General features: G+C 42.1%; 2 protein-coding genes across 6 annotated transcripts in view; one reads left to right on the forward strand and one right to left on the reverse strand.

The window, feature by feature from the left end:
- Nucleotides 1–11439, reverse strand: part of mrpl1 (mitochondrial ribosomal protein L1) — a 74359-nt gene extending 62920 nt beyond the window's left edge. The window contains exons 1-2 of the mRNA XM_069926776.1: nucleotides 11331–11439; nucleotides 1921–2026 (exon numbers count right to left, since the gene is read on the reverse strand). Of these exons, the coding sequence (XP_069782877.1) occupies nucleotides 1921–2026; nucleotides 11331–11358 (134 nt within the window). The 5' untranslated portion in view covers nucleotides 11359–11439. The remainder of the gene's footprint in view (nucleotides 1–1920; nucleotides 2027–11330) is intronic.
- Nucleotides 11440–11467: 28 nt separating this feature from the next.
- The window catches only part of cnot6l (CCR4-NOT transcription complex, subunit 6-like), a 134826-nt gene continuing 130017 nt past the window's right edge, over nucleotides 11468–16276 (forward strand). For all 5 annotated transcript variants that reach the window (XM_069926773.1, XM_069926768.1, XM_069926772.1 and 2 more), the window contains exon 1: nucleotides 11468–11642. The gene's annotated coding sequence lies outside the window, so the exon portion shown is untranslated. The remainder of the gene's footprint in view (nucleotides 11643–16276) is intronic.

Consider the following 16276-nt stretch of genomic DNA (forward strand, 5'->3'; position numbering starts at 1 on the left):
TAACCCCATTTTACAAGGCAGTTTGAAAGCACCTGGACTCTCTCCATGGTGTCGCATTTTAAAATAAAGGCTTTCTGTAAGGAGCATTCCTCTGTGCCCAAGATTTTATCCACACCACTTCTGCATTCAACTCCATCTGTCTATGAAACATGTCTATATGAATACCTGTCTTGCATATATATTGTTTGTTGGTTCGTAAGTATGCTATGTCTGTTTGAACATCCGCATGTTTTGTACTGAGGACCATAGAACGCAGTTTCACTGCATTGCACTTGACCATAAACTTGACATTTCTTCCTGAAATTTGGGATTCTGTTCCCCAATTGCCAGATCTAAAATAACTTTAAAATTGTGCTTGATAAACTTTTATTAACCCAAAGTTTGTCAAGATGTGGAAAAGGTTTTACAAGTTACAGATCTGTTATGATTTCAGATTGACGCGAGTGCAGACTTTCATCAAATCTGTCCAACAAGTATCTGAGAAGTAAAAGTTACTTCATGAATGCCCTCACGGAGTTCTCCAGTATTACATCATCTACTCAATATTTGGAAAAAGATTCATGTAGAAAGGAATAAAACAAATTACCAATTACCAAAACTAATATTGATGCAAAATAAGTTACTCCCTTTTACAATAGATAACCTTTCCTTTAGAGAATGGGAGAAAAAAGGGATCAAAAGAATAGAAAATTGTTTTTCAGAAAATAGATTATTATCCTTTGAACAAATGAAAGATAAATACAATATAACTCAAGATACAGTGCTGGCATATTACCAATTGAGATCCTATTTGAAGGACAAATTAGGAAGCAGTCTGAGTTTACCAGTGGGAAGTAACTTTGAATATGTGATTACAGATACAATGATAATCAAAAGATTTATAACAAATATGTATATTAAACTACAAGAAAAGGAGAATGAGGAAACAAATGTTAAAACTAAACAAAAATGGGAACAAGATTTAAATATAAAGATAAAAAAGGAAACATGGGAGAAATTATGTTCTGGAACGATGAGAAATACAATAAATACGAGGTTACGTATGATACAATATAACTGGATACACAGGTTATACATTACACCTCAAAAGTTAAATAAATGGGACCCAACAGTATCTGATAGATGTTTTCGATGTAAAAAAGAAATGGGAACAACAATTCATGCAATCTGGACATGTGAGAAAGTAGAAAAATTTTGGGAAGATCTAAACCAAATATTAAATAAAATTACAGAAAACAATATACCAAAAAATCCAGAGATCTTCCTCCTAAGTAACATAAAAAACAAAGAATTTGGAATTGATTTGGATGGTGCACAAAAAAGATTTGTTAAGATAGCTCTAGCCGTAGCAAAAAAATGTATTATGTTAACCTGGAAATTGGAAGATAATTTGAAAATACAACAATGGTATATAGAAATGAATAAATGTATTCCATTAGAAAAAATAACATATAGTTTAAGAAATAATATTGAAATATTTGAACAAATATGGGAGCCTTACATGAAACACAATAGAGAAAACCTACCAGGGACATTCACTACCTAAATTAATGAAAGGAGAAGGAAATGAAAAGAATTGACTCAGTGGAATTTCTTGTTTATTTTTATTGAGTGACAACATTGTTTGACTGGTTTAATGTATCTTAGATTTTGTGCTTTGAATGGATGGGGGGGGGAGGTAGGGAGGGGGGGAGGTAGGGAGGGTGGGATGGGAGGAGGGAGGCGGGGGAGAAAATGACACTGTATATATTTGAAAAGGAAAATGTATGTATCATGGTCAATGTGGTTTATGGTGTGAAAAATAAAAAATTTAAAAAAAAAATGAATGCCCTCACTGGAAGATTAATAGTTCAGTAAAAAAATATTTAAAAACCATCCAATTCAATGTAAATATTTTAATAATTGTGAACAATATCTTACTTCAGTGCAGCAAACTGCCTGATTGGAAACTCTTTCTTCAATAAAGGAGATCTTCCACTCATGCTCTGGATCCTCATTAATGCATGTACATTGCATCCAGCAAGCACTGGAAAAAGAAAAACAGCGTGGTCATTTATGCATTCAAACATTGTGGTTATATAATGACACAATTCATGACTTCCTGTTCTAATTCATTCTACCACTGCCGTCGCTTCTGCTGCACGTAGCACATTTAATGACATCAATACTTGTGCTGCATAATTTGGACCCACTGTCAAAAACAAGGTCAAAAGATCATGACTGAACTTCATTACTCAATCATAATAAAACAAGAGACATCTTCAAAAAAAAACTGCATTATAGGGTCCTTGCCAAGCTATCATTTTTATCTTCAATAACTCCCCTAACTTAATTGATATGTTCCATCTTCTTTCAGTACTGACCAGGATCGCTTCAGAAAGTGCTGTGAACACTGGTCCCAGTGAGAGCAGGGACAGTCATCCATTGCAGCATGGATCTTCACCCGATGTGAGGGTGCTGGAAGAGGGGTGGAATGCTTAACCCAACATTGCATAGCCTTCCCACCCTAACTTTAATCCTTCTCCGTTCATTTCCACCTCCCCTCATTTTTGGCTTACTTCAAATACCTTCCCCCACCCCCCACCACCACCATGTCCTCTCCAGTCTGGGTGGCAACCACTGAGAGAGTTGTGAACAGCCATGACCCACTTCCCAGTCTGGAGTGTTCTCACGAGTTCGGACAGTAGATGGCATCTGTGAATCTTCAAAATTGTTTTATCCTGTTTCCAAAAATTAAGTATGAAAGCAATATTTGAAAACGAGAATGCAATTTTATCAGAAACGACAGGGCACAGGTGTAAAACACAATTCCTAGTTAAGGCACCAAAAATGGTGGAAATAAAATTTGTATCCAGTTCCTCTCCGATCATTCAATCAAAACGTTTTCAGCTCAATATAACCAGAGAAACACTAATACTGTTGCACCAAGATGCTGGGAATCAACACAAAGTGTTCAAAATACTCCGATCAGGAAGTATTTATATCAGAAAAAGACAAAATGAGAAATTCATTATTCCTTCGCTGCAATATTTCAACATTTCCTGTTGACTGCAAACTCTGAAGGAGTTCATGAGGAGAGGTGAAAAAGAACAGGCAAGTTCCATGTCAGGGTTCAGGACTAAAGGGATAAACTGAAGAATTACCGTACAGTTAAAGATTCATCATTAGTCTGACCATTGCCCGGCACACCTTAATGTCAGAGGAAGAGAAGTAGAGTCCTTCCAGAGTCACTGAGTGTCCACGGATTCACCTCCAGTGCTCCCGCAGCATCTGCAGCTGCGCAAGACTTCAGTTCAGATCAAACCATTGGCAACCTGAGTTCCAGATCCAAACCTCTGAGACGACGAGGAAGCCTTCAGCGGCCAGGGCCCTTCGGGAGCCCTTCTTGCCCTCAGCACCCTCTTGAATACCAGTTCCGAAACCCAGTTCTCATGAGCCGGATGCCAGTAGCCCGCACAGCCTGTGTGGGTTCCTCACCTGCAAGTCATCAACTGCTCAATGACTGTGCATGCCCTTCAGCTGAATAGCACCTCATGGGTTTGCCATCATGGTCTCCTGCTTCTCCTTTTCAACAGGGAGTGCTCTCCCTGCTACTGGTGCCCTGCGCCAGTCTGCTGCCCCCGTGGAGCCTGCAACCCCTCAAGGCCACTGCCAAATGCAGGCAATGCCATCTTGGGCCCAGACCTAGCAGCCGCAAGGTTTTAAATAAAACACCACCGGCTCCTTCAACAGGCTAATTGAAGCCTGCACGGAAACGACAGAAGTCAGACGGGGAAGTCGGACATCATGGGCAAGTGTTGTGTCTCCGCTCCCCACTTTCCCCAGGTCCACATCAGCGGCAGCACTGCCTATGCAGCAGCTCCGGCAGGACGACTATTTATCTTTTTAAACTTCATCTTGCTTTGACAGACAAAAGTATACGAGGTGAAATTTATAGAGAACTTGTATTCATCGAGCATTGAACTGCTGCAAGTCATGAAGTCTGAACATAATTGCCAACAACCCAAGCAGTATTTTCAATTTTTTTTCTCTACACAGGAAATGTTTGTCTCATTCCTCACGAATAAGGATCAATCTTCTTAATCCACTTCACTTTCAGAATCCATCTCACTATCCTTATATTTCATTTCAAATTCTACCACTGCTGAGATTGCTTCTCTACATTCTTCTCAATAAAATGATTACATTTGTCTCTGCATCAATTCATTGTGCATTTTCACTCATCTACTTTTTTCTTCCTGATACATATTATTCCTTCGCTGTTATATTTGCAAGTTCCTGTCAATGGCAAACGCTGAAATTGTCCTGTAAAGAAACCATATCGACAAAAACAATGGCTTTTTAAATCGACTTGTACAATATGAAAGATAACGACACCATTTTCTGCTCTCCTTTGCACACAAAAATAGCAACATGCTCCATCACAGCCCTTTTAATCCAATCAAGTTCAACAAGTCTATTTTGTGGTAAATGTGGGAAATCCACATCAAAATACGACACGAACTCTCAAATCCACCTTTTATACCAGTTTAATGACTACCATCCAACGGCACAGACCTCAACCACCATGAAGTACTTTTCGCGACTGGTCATGGAATGCATCAACTTCCACCATCCAGGGAGGAGTCACGTGATGGAGTAGTGGCCGGACGGTGAAGTCCAGCCCTCTCCAGAAAAGTCGGAAAAAACAAAGGAAAACACAAAGGCACAAAAATAAAAATTAAAGAAAAGTGAATATAAAGGTGGAAAGAAGATGGCGACGAAAAAAGAAAAATCGAAATCAACGGTAAGAAGAGAGGAAGAGAAGACAACGGAAGAAGAAGGAGAAGGCCTTACCTGCTCGAAGAGGCCCGCGGTGGAGAGAGAAACCCGCTCCCTCAGGTCGGTAAAAAGTGGACTACAAAAATGGCTCGCTGAGCCGAGTAAAAGTGCGCAACCGCGCATGCGTGAGGAGTCGTGCATGCGCGATGCGCATGAAAAAAAACACACCGACGGGAGGGGTGACCAGCTGGGGAGTCGATCTCCACAGCCGGCAATGACAGCTGCAGAACACCTGCAGCAAGAGGAGAACATAGAGGACAACGAAAACAAGAAAGAAGAGAAGAAAAGGGCAACAAAGAAACAACAGATGGCCAACCCAGAGGAAGAAGAAGAGGAAGAGGAAGAGTACAGTGAAATAGAAGAAGAAGGGAAAGGCAAGATAAAGGATATACTTTCTCTTATTAAAGAATACATGGAGTCATTTAAAGAATGGCAAGCGCAAGAATTTAATGATTTAAGAAGAAGAATAAACAATACAGAAGAGAAAATGAATAAAATAGATATGACCTTAACAGAAATGGGAAAGAAAATGGACAAGATGGAAGAGCGGGAAGCAGCAGTAGAAATGGAGGTAGAGGACTTAAAAAAGAAATTAGAGGAATCTAATAAAAAAGTTATAGAGACACAAGAACTGTTAGCTCAGAAAATAGATATAATGGAAAATTATAACAGAAGAAATAACATAAAGATAGTGGGCCTTAAGGAAGATGAAGAAGGCAAGAATATGAGAGAGTTTATAAAAGATTGGATCCCCAGGATCCTAGGATGTCCAGAACTACAACAAGATATGGAAATAGAAAGGGCACATAGAGCATTGGCCTTTAAACCACAACCACAACAAAGGCCAAGATCTATTTCAGTAAAATTCCTAAGATATACTACAAGAGAAAAGGTACTGGAGAAGACAATGGAAAAAGTAAGAGAAGGCAACAAGCCACTGGAGTACAAAGGGCAAAAAATCTTCATTTATCCAGATATAAGTTTTGAACTCCTGAAGAAGAGAAAGGAGTTCAATACAGCAAAGGCGATTTTATGGAAGAAAGGGTATAAATTTATACTAAAGCATCCAGCGGTATTGAAAATATTTATTCCAGGACAACAAAACAGACTATTCTCGGATCCAGAGGAAGCACGAAAATTTGCAGAACAATTACAAAATAGACTGAGGGATGAAGACGTGTAACGAGAGTACAAAAGACTGAGAACTAAAAAGACACATAAGTTTTGAACTCCTGAAGAAGAAAAAGGAGTTCAATACATCGAAAATGATCTTATGGAAAAAAAACTATTCTCGGATCCAGAGGAAGCAAGGAAATTTGCAGAACAACTACAAAACAACCAGAGAGATGAAGATATGTAATAAGAGTAAAAATGACCACGATTTATATGTATGTGGGTAAAGAGGTATATGTGTGTATATGTATAATGTACATACATGAATGTATCCGTATTTAGAGGAAAATATAGATAGTATAGACAAGAATTAATAAGGGAAGGAAATGGAATAGAGGGAATAAGGAGGGAACTAAAAGAGTGACCTTTGTTACATATGAAAAGTGAAATCTTTTCTGGGGGGGGCTGGGTGGGGAGGAGTTGCAGTCACTGCAAAATCAGCTGACGCTTGCGAGTGAATTCGCAAATCCAAATGGAGAGGGGTGATGTGGTTGTCCGACAAGGGATAAAGGACAACTCAGGAGGGGAAGGGGAGATTGGGGCTAAAGAAGTTTTAAATAGGAGAATAAGGAAAATGTTTGATGTTTTAGGAATGTTGTCTTATAAAGGGTTCAAAACAAGAAAACAGAAATGGATAAGAAGGAAAGGTAATGATGGAGAAACGGAAAGGGAAGATAAACAAAGTATAAAATGGCTACGTTGAACTATATGACTTTAAATATTAATGGAATAGATAACCAAATTAAAAGGAAGAAACTGCTAAATTTACTGAAAAAAGAAAAAATTGATATAGCATTTGTGCAAGAAACACATTTAACTGAATTGGACCACAAGAAATTAAAGAGAGATTGGGTAGGACACGTAACAGCAGCATCGTATAATTAAAAAGCAAGAGGAGTAGCTATATTAATTAGTAAAAATGTGCCATTTAAAATAGAAGAGGAAATAATAGATCCAGCAGGGAGATATGTAATGATAAAATGTCAGATATATTCGGAGTTTTGGAATCTACTCAATGTATATTCACCTAACGAAGAAGATCAAAAGTTTATGCAAGATATCTTTTTGAAGGTAGCAGATACGCAAGGGAACATATTAATAGGAGGGGATTTCAACCTGAATTTGGATTCAAATATGGACAAAACTGGGAAAAAAATTAACAGAAAGAACAAAGTAACCAAATTTATAATTATATCGATGGAAGAAATGCAACTTTTGGATATATGGAGGAAACAACACCCAAAGGAAAAGGAATATTCATATTACTCGGCTAGACATAAAACATACTCAAGAATAGACCTATTTTTGTTATCAGCTCATATGCAAGATAGAGTAAGAAAAACAGAATATAAAGCTAGAATACTATCGGACCATTCACCCTTAATATTGACAGTAAAGTTAGAGGACATCCCTCCAAGAATGTATAGATGGAGATTAAACCCCATGTTACTTAAAAGGCAGGATTTTAGAGAATTTATTGAAAAACAAATAAAAATGTTTTTTGAAATAAATACAGAATCAGTGGAAGGTAAGTTTATACTATGGGATGCAATGAAAGCATTCATTAGAGGGCAAATAATAAGTTATGTAACCAAGATGAAGAAAGACTATAATCAGGAAACAGAGCAGTTGGAAAGGGAAATAGTAAATATAGAAAAAGAATTAGCAATGAAGGAAGATACAACTAAAAGAAGAGAATTGGCAGATAAAAAAATAAAATATGAAACACTACAAACATATAAGGTGGAGAAGAATATAATGAAGACAAAACAGAAATATTATGAACTGGGTGAAAAAACGCACAAAATCCTAGCATGGTAGCTTAAGACAGAACAAGCTAAGAAAATGGTATTGGCATCAAGGAAAAAAGACAAACAAATTACATATAATCCAAAAGAAATTAAGGAAAACTTTAGAGAATTCTATGAACAATTATACCGAACTGAAAACGAAGGGAAAGAAGGGAAAAAAAGCTTCCACCATCCAGCAACACTGGACCCTTTCCAGTTTGTCCACTGTCCAAACCAGTCCACAGATGACACCATCCACTCCATATCAACCCACCAAGAAAATGATGCCTCCTACACCAAGCTAACTTCATTGGCTTCAGCTCAGTGTTCAACAGGGTCATATCTCAGAAGCTGGTGATCAACTGTCCTTTCTGAAACCTAACACTCCTGAACATTCTGCCACTGGATCTTGGACTTCTTGACTGAAAGACCAGAGTCAGTGCAGATTGGTAGTAAATCTCAATCATCATACTGCTTCTCCAGATTCAGCATCAGGTGATACAACAGTCTTTGCCATCGTCAGCAACAAAGAGGAGTTGGCTGACAGAGAGGAGGTTGGTAGGCTCATGGAATGGTGTGGCAACAGCAACCACAGTCTCAAAACAGACAGGACAATGGAGGTGATTATGAACTTTGAGGATGAAAGTCAACCATTCTCCACTTCTCATCAATGGTTCTGTCCTGGAGCGAATGGAGAACACAAAATTCCTTGGTGTGCATGTGACCACTCCTGGACCCACAACTCCTACACAGCAGAACTTACACTTCTTGAGGTTAAGGATGGCAAGTTTCGTGGCCCAAAGCTTTGAAAGATTATTACACAATGCTATTACAGCGCCCGCAACCGGGGTTCGAAACCGGCTCTTGCAAGGAGTTTTTCATGTTCTCCCCGTACCGTGGAAGTTCGGTTTCCTCCCACATTTCTCAATGACATATGGGATTTGGTGAATTTGGGGCAGCACAGGTACTCGAAATTAAAAATAAATTAAAACCATTTTACAGGAACACAACTGAGTGTCCTGCCTGGCTGCATCATTGAATGGAACAGTAGCTGCAAAGCATTAGATGAGTAAATACAGAGGATCATTAAAACAACCAAAATTAATGGCATCTTCCTTTGCTCTACTGCAAAAATAGGGCTCAAAAATTTAATGCGGTTGGAACTTTTTTTCATGCTGTTTGGTTATATGTACATATACAATCGAGATAGACAACAGACTCGCCAAGGCAAATAGCGCCTTTGGAAGACTACACAAAAGAGTCTGGAAAAACAACCAACTGAAAAACCTCACAAAGATTAGCGTATACAGAACCATTGTCATACCCACACTCCTGTTCGGTTCCGAATCATGGGTCCTCTACGGGCATCACCTATGGCTCCTAGAACGCTTCCACCAGCGTTGTCTCCGCTCTATCCTCAACATTCATTGGAGCGACTTCATCTCCAACGTTGAAGTACTCGAGATGGCAGAGGCCGACAGCATCGAATCCACACTGATGAAGATCCAACTGCGCTGAGTAGGTCACATCTCCAGAATGGAGGACCATCGCCTTCCCAAGATCGTGTTATATGGCGAGCTCTCCACTGGCCACCGAAACAGAGGTGCACCAAAGAAGAGGTACAAGGACTGCCTAAAAAAAGCTCTTGGTGCCTACCACATTGACCATCGCCAGTGGGCTGATATCGCCTCAAACCGTGCATCTTGGCGCCTCACAGTTCGGCGGGCAGCAACCTCCTTTGAAGAAGACAGCAAAGCCCACCTCACTGTCAAAAGACAAAGGAGGAAAAACTCAACACCCAACCCAACCAACCAATTTTCCCCTGCAACCGCTGCAACCGTGACTGCCTGTCCCACATCGGACTTGTCAGCCACAAATGAGCCTGCAGCTGACGTGGACATTACCCCTCCATAAATCTTCGTCCGCGAAGCCAAGCCAAAGAAGAAAGAAACATATACAATCTTTTTGGAAAGCAATTCAATTGTTTTTGGAACATTTGTATAAGATTAAAATACTTTTAGACCTGACAATATTTTTGTTGGGCAAGTTGAAGCCTTTGAAAGATTTGTGATTAGATAAATTTCAGATTGCTTTTGTATATTTAGCTGAATTTGTAGCAAAAAAAATGTATAGCAAGTACATGGAAAAATGCTAATGTGATTGATATTAATAGATGGCATAATGAGATGAAAACTTGTTTGGTAATGGAAAAAATTACATATCTTTTACATAATAATTATTCTTTTTCCTTAATAAGTGGTTTTTATATTCACATTTACATTTAAATTTACTTTGATTAGATTTTAGTATATATTTTTTAGTTTATATTTTAGTTTTCTTTCTTTTTGGCTCTCCTAAAGAGAGCTGGGTGAGAAGGGGAGGGGTTCTTTTTTTTTTAATATTTTTTTTTATTGTTCACAATATGTACTTTTTCTACTGTATGTAATAACCTTGTTGAACAAATAAATAAAGTAGTGAAAAAAAAGTAATGTCAAGAGGGGAAAAATCAAGAATGACAAGATTGCTAAGAGATTCGAGCTCTCCACCTATAATTATGACATTGCCTATCCGCCAGGAGCCATTAATAACCCTCCAGATGCCTTATCCAGAAGAAGCTGTGCCTCTGCACACACCAGCCAACTGTGGTCTCCGCATAATAAGCTATGCCATCCAGGGGTCACCTGAATGGCTCATTTTGTCAAGGCAAGCAATCTACCTTACCTTAGGGAAATAACCAGGACTTGCCAGGGCTGCACGGAGAGGAAGCCACACTTTTACCGCCCATCGAAGGCGCACCCAATCAAGTCATCCAGGCCCAGTGACAATTTTAAGGGTCCTTTCCCCTCCCCTCCAGAAATGGGAACACCTTCTTCCTCTCTGTCATTGATGAGTACTCTTGCTTCTCATTTGGCATTCCATGTGCAGACACGTCCACTTCATCAGTTATAAAGGCCTTTCCTTTTCCTCCCTTCCCCCCTCCTCCCCCCCCTCCCCTCCCCTCCTCCCCTCCCCTCCTCCCCTCCCCTCCTCCCCTCCCCTCCCTTCCCCCCCTTCCCCCCCTCCCCTCCTCCCCCCCTTCCCCCCTCCCCCCCCTCCCCTCCTCCCTCCCCCCCCCTCCCTCCCTCCCTCCCTCCCTCCCTCCCTCCCTCCCCCCCTCCCTCCCTCCCCCCCTCCCTCCCTCCCCCCCTCCCCCCCCCTCCCCCCCCTCCCCCTCCCCCCCTCCTCCTCCCCCTCCCCCCTCTCCTCCCCCTCCCCCCTCCTCCTCCCCCTCCCCCCTCCTCCTCCCCCTCCCCCCCTCCCCTCCCCCTCCCCCCTCCTCCTCCCCCTCCCCCCCTCCCCCCCTCCCCTCCTCCTCCCCCTCCCCCCCTCCCCTCCTCCTCCCCTCCTCCTCCCCCCCTCCCCTCCTCCTCCTCCCCCCCCCTTCTCCTCTCCTCTCCTCCCCTCCCCTCCACCCCCCCTCTCCTCCTACCGACGCCCACCCGGGTGGAGCACGCCTCCCTCACACGCCAGGGCTCCAATTTCAGCTGAATGAGGTCCCGCACCAACCTGGACACCACTTAGCCACCGCAGCCATGCTCCTTACTCCACAGGTGCTTCCTTCACTTCGTGTCCCCAGCGCTGCATCCTCCCCGCCGTTGGTTCCGCTTCCTTCCGAGTGCCGTGTGCAGCCACAATATATTCCCCACCACTTCCTGTACATTGCTCACTCTCTCTACGGTGCAACCTTTTGCCCGCCGAGATTTTTTTTTAATTGAACCAACGCCATTTTTAAAGAGAATGATTCAAAATGCAGGAGCTTCCAGTGCACGGGTTGAGGGCCGCGAGTCCAGCGTTAAAATGGCCCTTCACACTCGGCAGGTAAGGTGGTTTTTCCTTTATTCAAAAAGAAAATAGACTTTCTGGTCCCCAGCTGCAAGGCAGAGAGTGTGGTCCATAAAAAAAATGCAACCGTGAAGAGAGAATGACGGGCCCAGCCCCCTTCTGAACTAAGGAGAGGGGATTCAGGGACCAGGAGGAGTGAAGGTGGAAAAGGCCTGGGCGAGTTTGAGCAAGGAGGAGGTTGTGTATGAGTGTCTGAACTGAGCTATCCACATGCTCAAGGGAGAGTCATCATCGGGCTCTTGCACCTTTTTGTTTATTGGTGATTTTAATGTAGGCATACGGCATGGCAGCAGGCCCACAAACCTGTGCTGCCCAGTTGACTTAGAACCCCTGGTATGGTGGTAGGAAACCGGAGCCCCACGCAGAACGTACAATCTCCTTACAGGCAGTGCAGGGTTTGAACCCCCGGCCCGCTTGTGGCACTCTAATCGTGGGGCTAACCGTGCCTGTGCAGTAGAACTTGGTCTCAAGACTTGTCCCCTTGACAGGCCAAGCGCAATTCCTACTAGTTTGCCAGTGACAACGCGGCTGGTGTCAGGGTGGCACAAACGACAATGAGGGGGATGGATCAGGTTGTTTGGTGGTGGCACACCAGCAACCTTGCACTCAGTGTTAGCAAAATCGCAGAGGTGATTGTGATCTTCAAGAGAAGGTCGGGAGAAAATGAACTCGCCAAGGGCTCAGTCGTGCAGAGGATCAAGAACTTCAAATTCCTGGGTGTCATTGTCTCCGAGGATCCATTCAGAAGCCTCCATGAGAATGCAATCGTGAAGAAGACTCAGCAGCGGATATACTTTGTGACTTTTTATGAAGTGTTTGAAGAGGTTCGGTACATCACTGAAGAGTCTTGAAAACTTCTACAGGTGTACCATGGAGAACATTCTGGCTGGTTGCACCACTGTCTGCTCAGGACAGGGGAAAAAAAAACTCCAGAAGGTTGTTAACTTTGCCTGTGACATCATGGACATGTCTTCATTCAACTGAGGATACTGAAAAGAGGTAGTGTCTTAAGAAAGCAGCCTCTATCTTCAAGGACCCCCACCACCCAAGCCATGCCCACTTTGCACTGCTACCATTGGGAAGGAGATGCAGGAGCCTAAAGACGAGTGCTAAGCAGCACAAGGACAGCTTTTTCCCCTGCTGCCATCAGATTCCTGAATGATCAATGAGCCAAAATAAAAGCCTTACTTTGGATTTCTGTAAACTATTTTTGTTTATTGTTGTAAGATGGTTATCATAGTCTCATATAGGCTTCAGGTCTTGTGTTAAGTCTTGATCCAAACTGTCAACTTAAACATTTTGGCTCCCCAGACGCTGTCTGAGTTCTTTCAGTGAGTACAAGATGCCTGAAATTGTAGTGTTTGATGTCGATGAATAGGCAAGATGAAAGTTGAGATGGTGTTCCTCAACTCTTATAAAAGGGCAGGCGGTCACAGATCAATATCTAAGAATAGGAATGGGATGGAGAATTGGAGATAGGATTACCTTGGGGTAATCTCTCCTCCCTCTCCCTGTTTGGTTTTATCCTCTGCTTGTAAAAAAAAACCCTTCTTGCAGAGCTAACCCAGTCCTTGAAAGATTTTATCAGCACTATGAGCCTGAACTGTTTATTTGCACCTGCTTTTTAAAATTCCTTCTAAACAGTTCCATTGTCTTTTGCAAATCCAGGTAATGTCCATCTGCTCTCCTCTATCTACCGTGCTTGTTATCCTCCAAGAACTCCAGCAAATTTGTCATGCAGAACCTGCCCTTGTTGAACCTACGCTGTGTCTGCCGGATGGATCCATTTTGCTCCAGATGTTTTGTTATTTCTTCTTTAATGATAGCTTCAAACATTTTCCTAACTGTAGATGTTAAACTAACTGTCTAACACATCCCTTCCTTTTGCCTCCATTTTTTTTTGCCATGTTTCAATGTGCTGGGAGCTGCCAGATTCCAAAGAACCTTGATGAATTATCACTAAAACCTCTAATATAATTTCTGCCATTTCTTTCAGTCCCCTTGGATGCATTTTATCAATACCAGAGGACCTGTCTATCTTTAGACCCTCATATTTTCCTCAGAGCTAACTCTTTAGTGATAGCTTATATCCAAGACCAAGTTTCTATTTATTTTCATGTAATGGTGTCATATTACCCAAGATTGTTGTTGTCTGCTGTAAGGCAGACAGATTTGCCATTGGCAGAAACTGCCTGAAGTGCCTCTTACAATTAGAGAAAGAGAAACAAATGAGAGATCGCCCCAGAGTCACCGAATATCCATGGATTTGCTTCCAGCACTCGCACAGGCTCGACCGCCACAAACCATTGGCAACCTGAGCTTCAGCTCCAAGCCTCCACACCATCAGGAACCCTTCCGTTCCCTTGGCACCCTCGCATCCTGGTTCCAATACATGGTACCCCTGTCAACCAGTTTTGAGCCAATCTTCACTAGCCTGACGCGAGTCCCTTAACCACAGTCTACAGCAGCTCACAGCCTCCGTGGGTTCTTCGCCACGAGTCACAAGCGGCCATCTGCCCTGTGCGAGCTGCTGGATACAGGCTAATGGGAGCCAGGTTTTGGAACGAGGATTTGAGAGGGTGCGGAGGGCAAGAAGGGTTCTCGGAGGTCCTCTGGAGCTGATCACGTCAGAGGTTTGGATGTTAAACTTGGGTGGCCGATGGATCGTCCAGGGGTCTGTGCGGCTGTAGACGCTGCGGGACAATGGAAGCAAATCCATGGGCACTCGGTGACTGAAGGGACTCTCTTTTGCATTTAGTGGGCCGGGTGACAGGCAGAGGCAATCTTGAGTCCTATGACTTGTTCTGCGCTATTACGTGACAATCAAGGAATCTTGAAAATTACCAGTATATGATCAGTATTCTCATGCTCTATTTTCTTTCCTTCGTTTTGAAAATATTTCCTAAATTTGATAGAGAAATATTACACGTATATATTGTTTCAATAATAATTGTCTAGCTTTTATATAATGCAATGAAGGATATGAGTCACATATAAATGAAACATTGTCGATTATAATTTCCCCCAATAAAGTGAAATATTCTTATGAGAATTTGCCCTCATTTTCTAATGTTGTAATTATCTAAAGAGACCAATCCCTTCTAGTTTTTTAAAAAAAAAGAACGAAAGAATGTAGCGGCAGCTACACTGCTCCTGCAAGAACACACATAACCAGACGGTTGAGCTCAGTCAACAAGACTAGTTTATTGCAGGCTGCTTGGCTGCACTTATACTGCCAGCTCGGACCTGGCTGAGAACAGCGCTGGAGGGCGCTGACATCACCCAGGTGTCACGTGGTCCCCCAGCACGGGGCTTCTGAGCCCCATGCTGGGAGGAAGGGAACACCTCCCTGACGGCGCCATTTTGGCCAGCTGCCCCGCCACCGCGTGGCTTACAAGCAGGGCCAGTTCGCCTGCCTAGTGGTGAGCTGCCACAAGAGGAAAAAAAAGACCCCCCCCATACTAATCTAACCCCTCCCACTAAACACGGTCACCAGCCAATAAATAGTAAAGAATCAAGTATCAGCTCTCGGACGTTGGATAGAAAGCCCCTAGAGCACCCCTCCCGAAGTCATCAAACTGTGATCATAGTCCATGAATGGGCCCCATATCTTTATCAAATTCAACTTTGATCTCTTTGAAATTATCTCTAATTTTTTTCGAAACTGGAAACCATTGTATGCGAGTTGGGTGCTGTGCTCTCTTTCCAGCTAATCAAAATTGCTCATCTGGCTTTCAATGAAGTAAAAGCTCCTATTCTATTTTGAGTTTAATTTGAGGAAATCCTCTTGTGAGAAACAGAAGTACCTTCACAGGAATTTCGCGGGACAAAAATTGAGAACAAAGAACATTTATTATACAACAATGCAAAGTTGGGTGCTTCCCCTTACCCTGGGAATACACACATACACTGGGGCTCACCCAACTTTTATACAGTTGATTTCAGTCTAGAAGTACCCTCCCCCTTACATTCTTCTGCCTCCTGGATGAGTTTGGCATTAGGCAATCCTGTCTGCCTACTTGCTGTTTCTGTGAACTTGGAGGACCAGGGGGTATCCTGTTGGTGTCCCATCATGTCATTGTCCTTATTCACACCTTCCCAACTCTCAGAGCTGACTAACTTCTTATATGCAGAACTTGCTAATTCTGTCTAATGCTTACTAATTACATATACGGAACTTGCTGATTCTGTCTAAAAGGCTAGAAGACCTTTATCTTATTCGGACTAACTTTACTTCCTACATTCTGTTATCTATCCTTATCTTATTCATACTGGCTTTATTCATTACACATTTATCCATACTAGTTTTCTTCATCTTTCATATTTTCATATTAGTTTTACTCATCTCTCACACTCTTCTTGAGAATAACCGAACAAAGCAATAGAAGGGCAGGGTTCTAATTTAATCCTAAGAATCTGTGATAAGAATTTTAAAGAATTGTCCCATTATTCTTGCAATTCTGGACACTCCCAAAACATATGAATCAGAGAGGCCTCAAAAATTTTACTTGTGTCACTTTGTGGATCAATATCAATATAAAAACGAGATGATCTAACTTTGGTCATGTGTGTTCTGTATACAACTTTAAATTGTATTGAACAATGCCATG

This window comes from Narcine bancroftii, chromosome 3, assembly GCF_036971445.1.
Source record: "Narcine bancroftii isolate sNarBan1 chromosome 3, sNarBan1.hap1, whole genome shotgun sequence".
In the NCBI taxonomy this organism is placed as follows: domain Eukaryota; kingdom Metazoa; phylum Chordata; class Chondrichthyes; order Torpediniformes; family Narcinidae; genus Narcine; species Narcine bancroftii.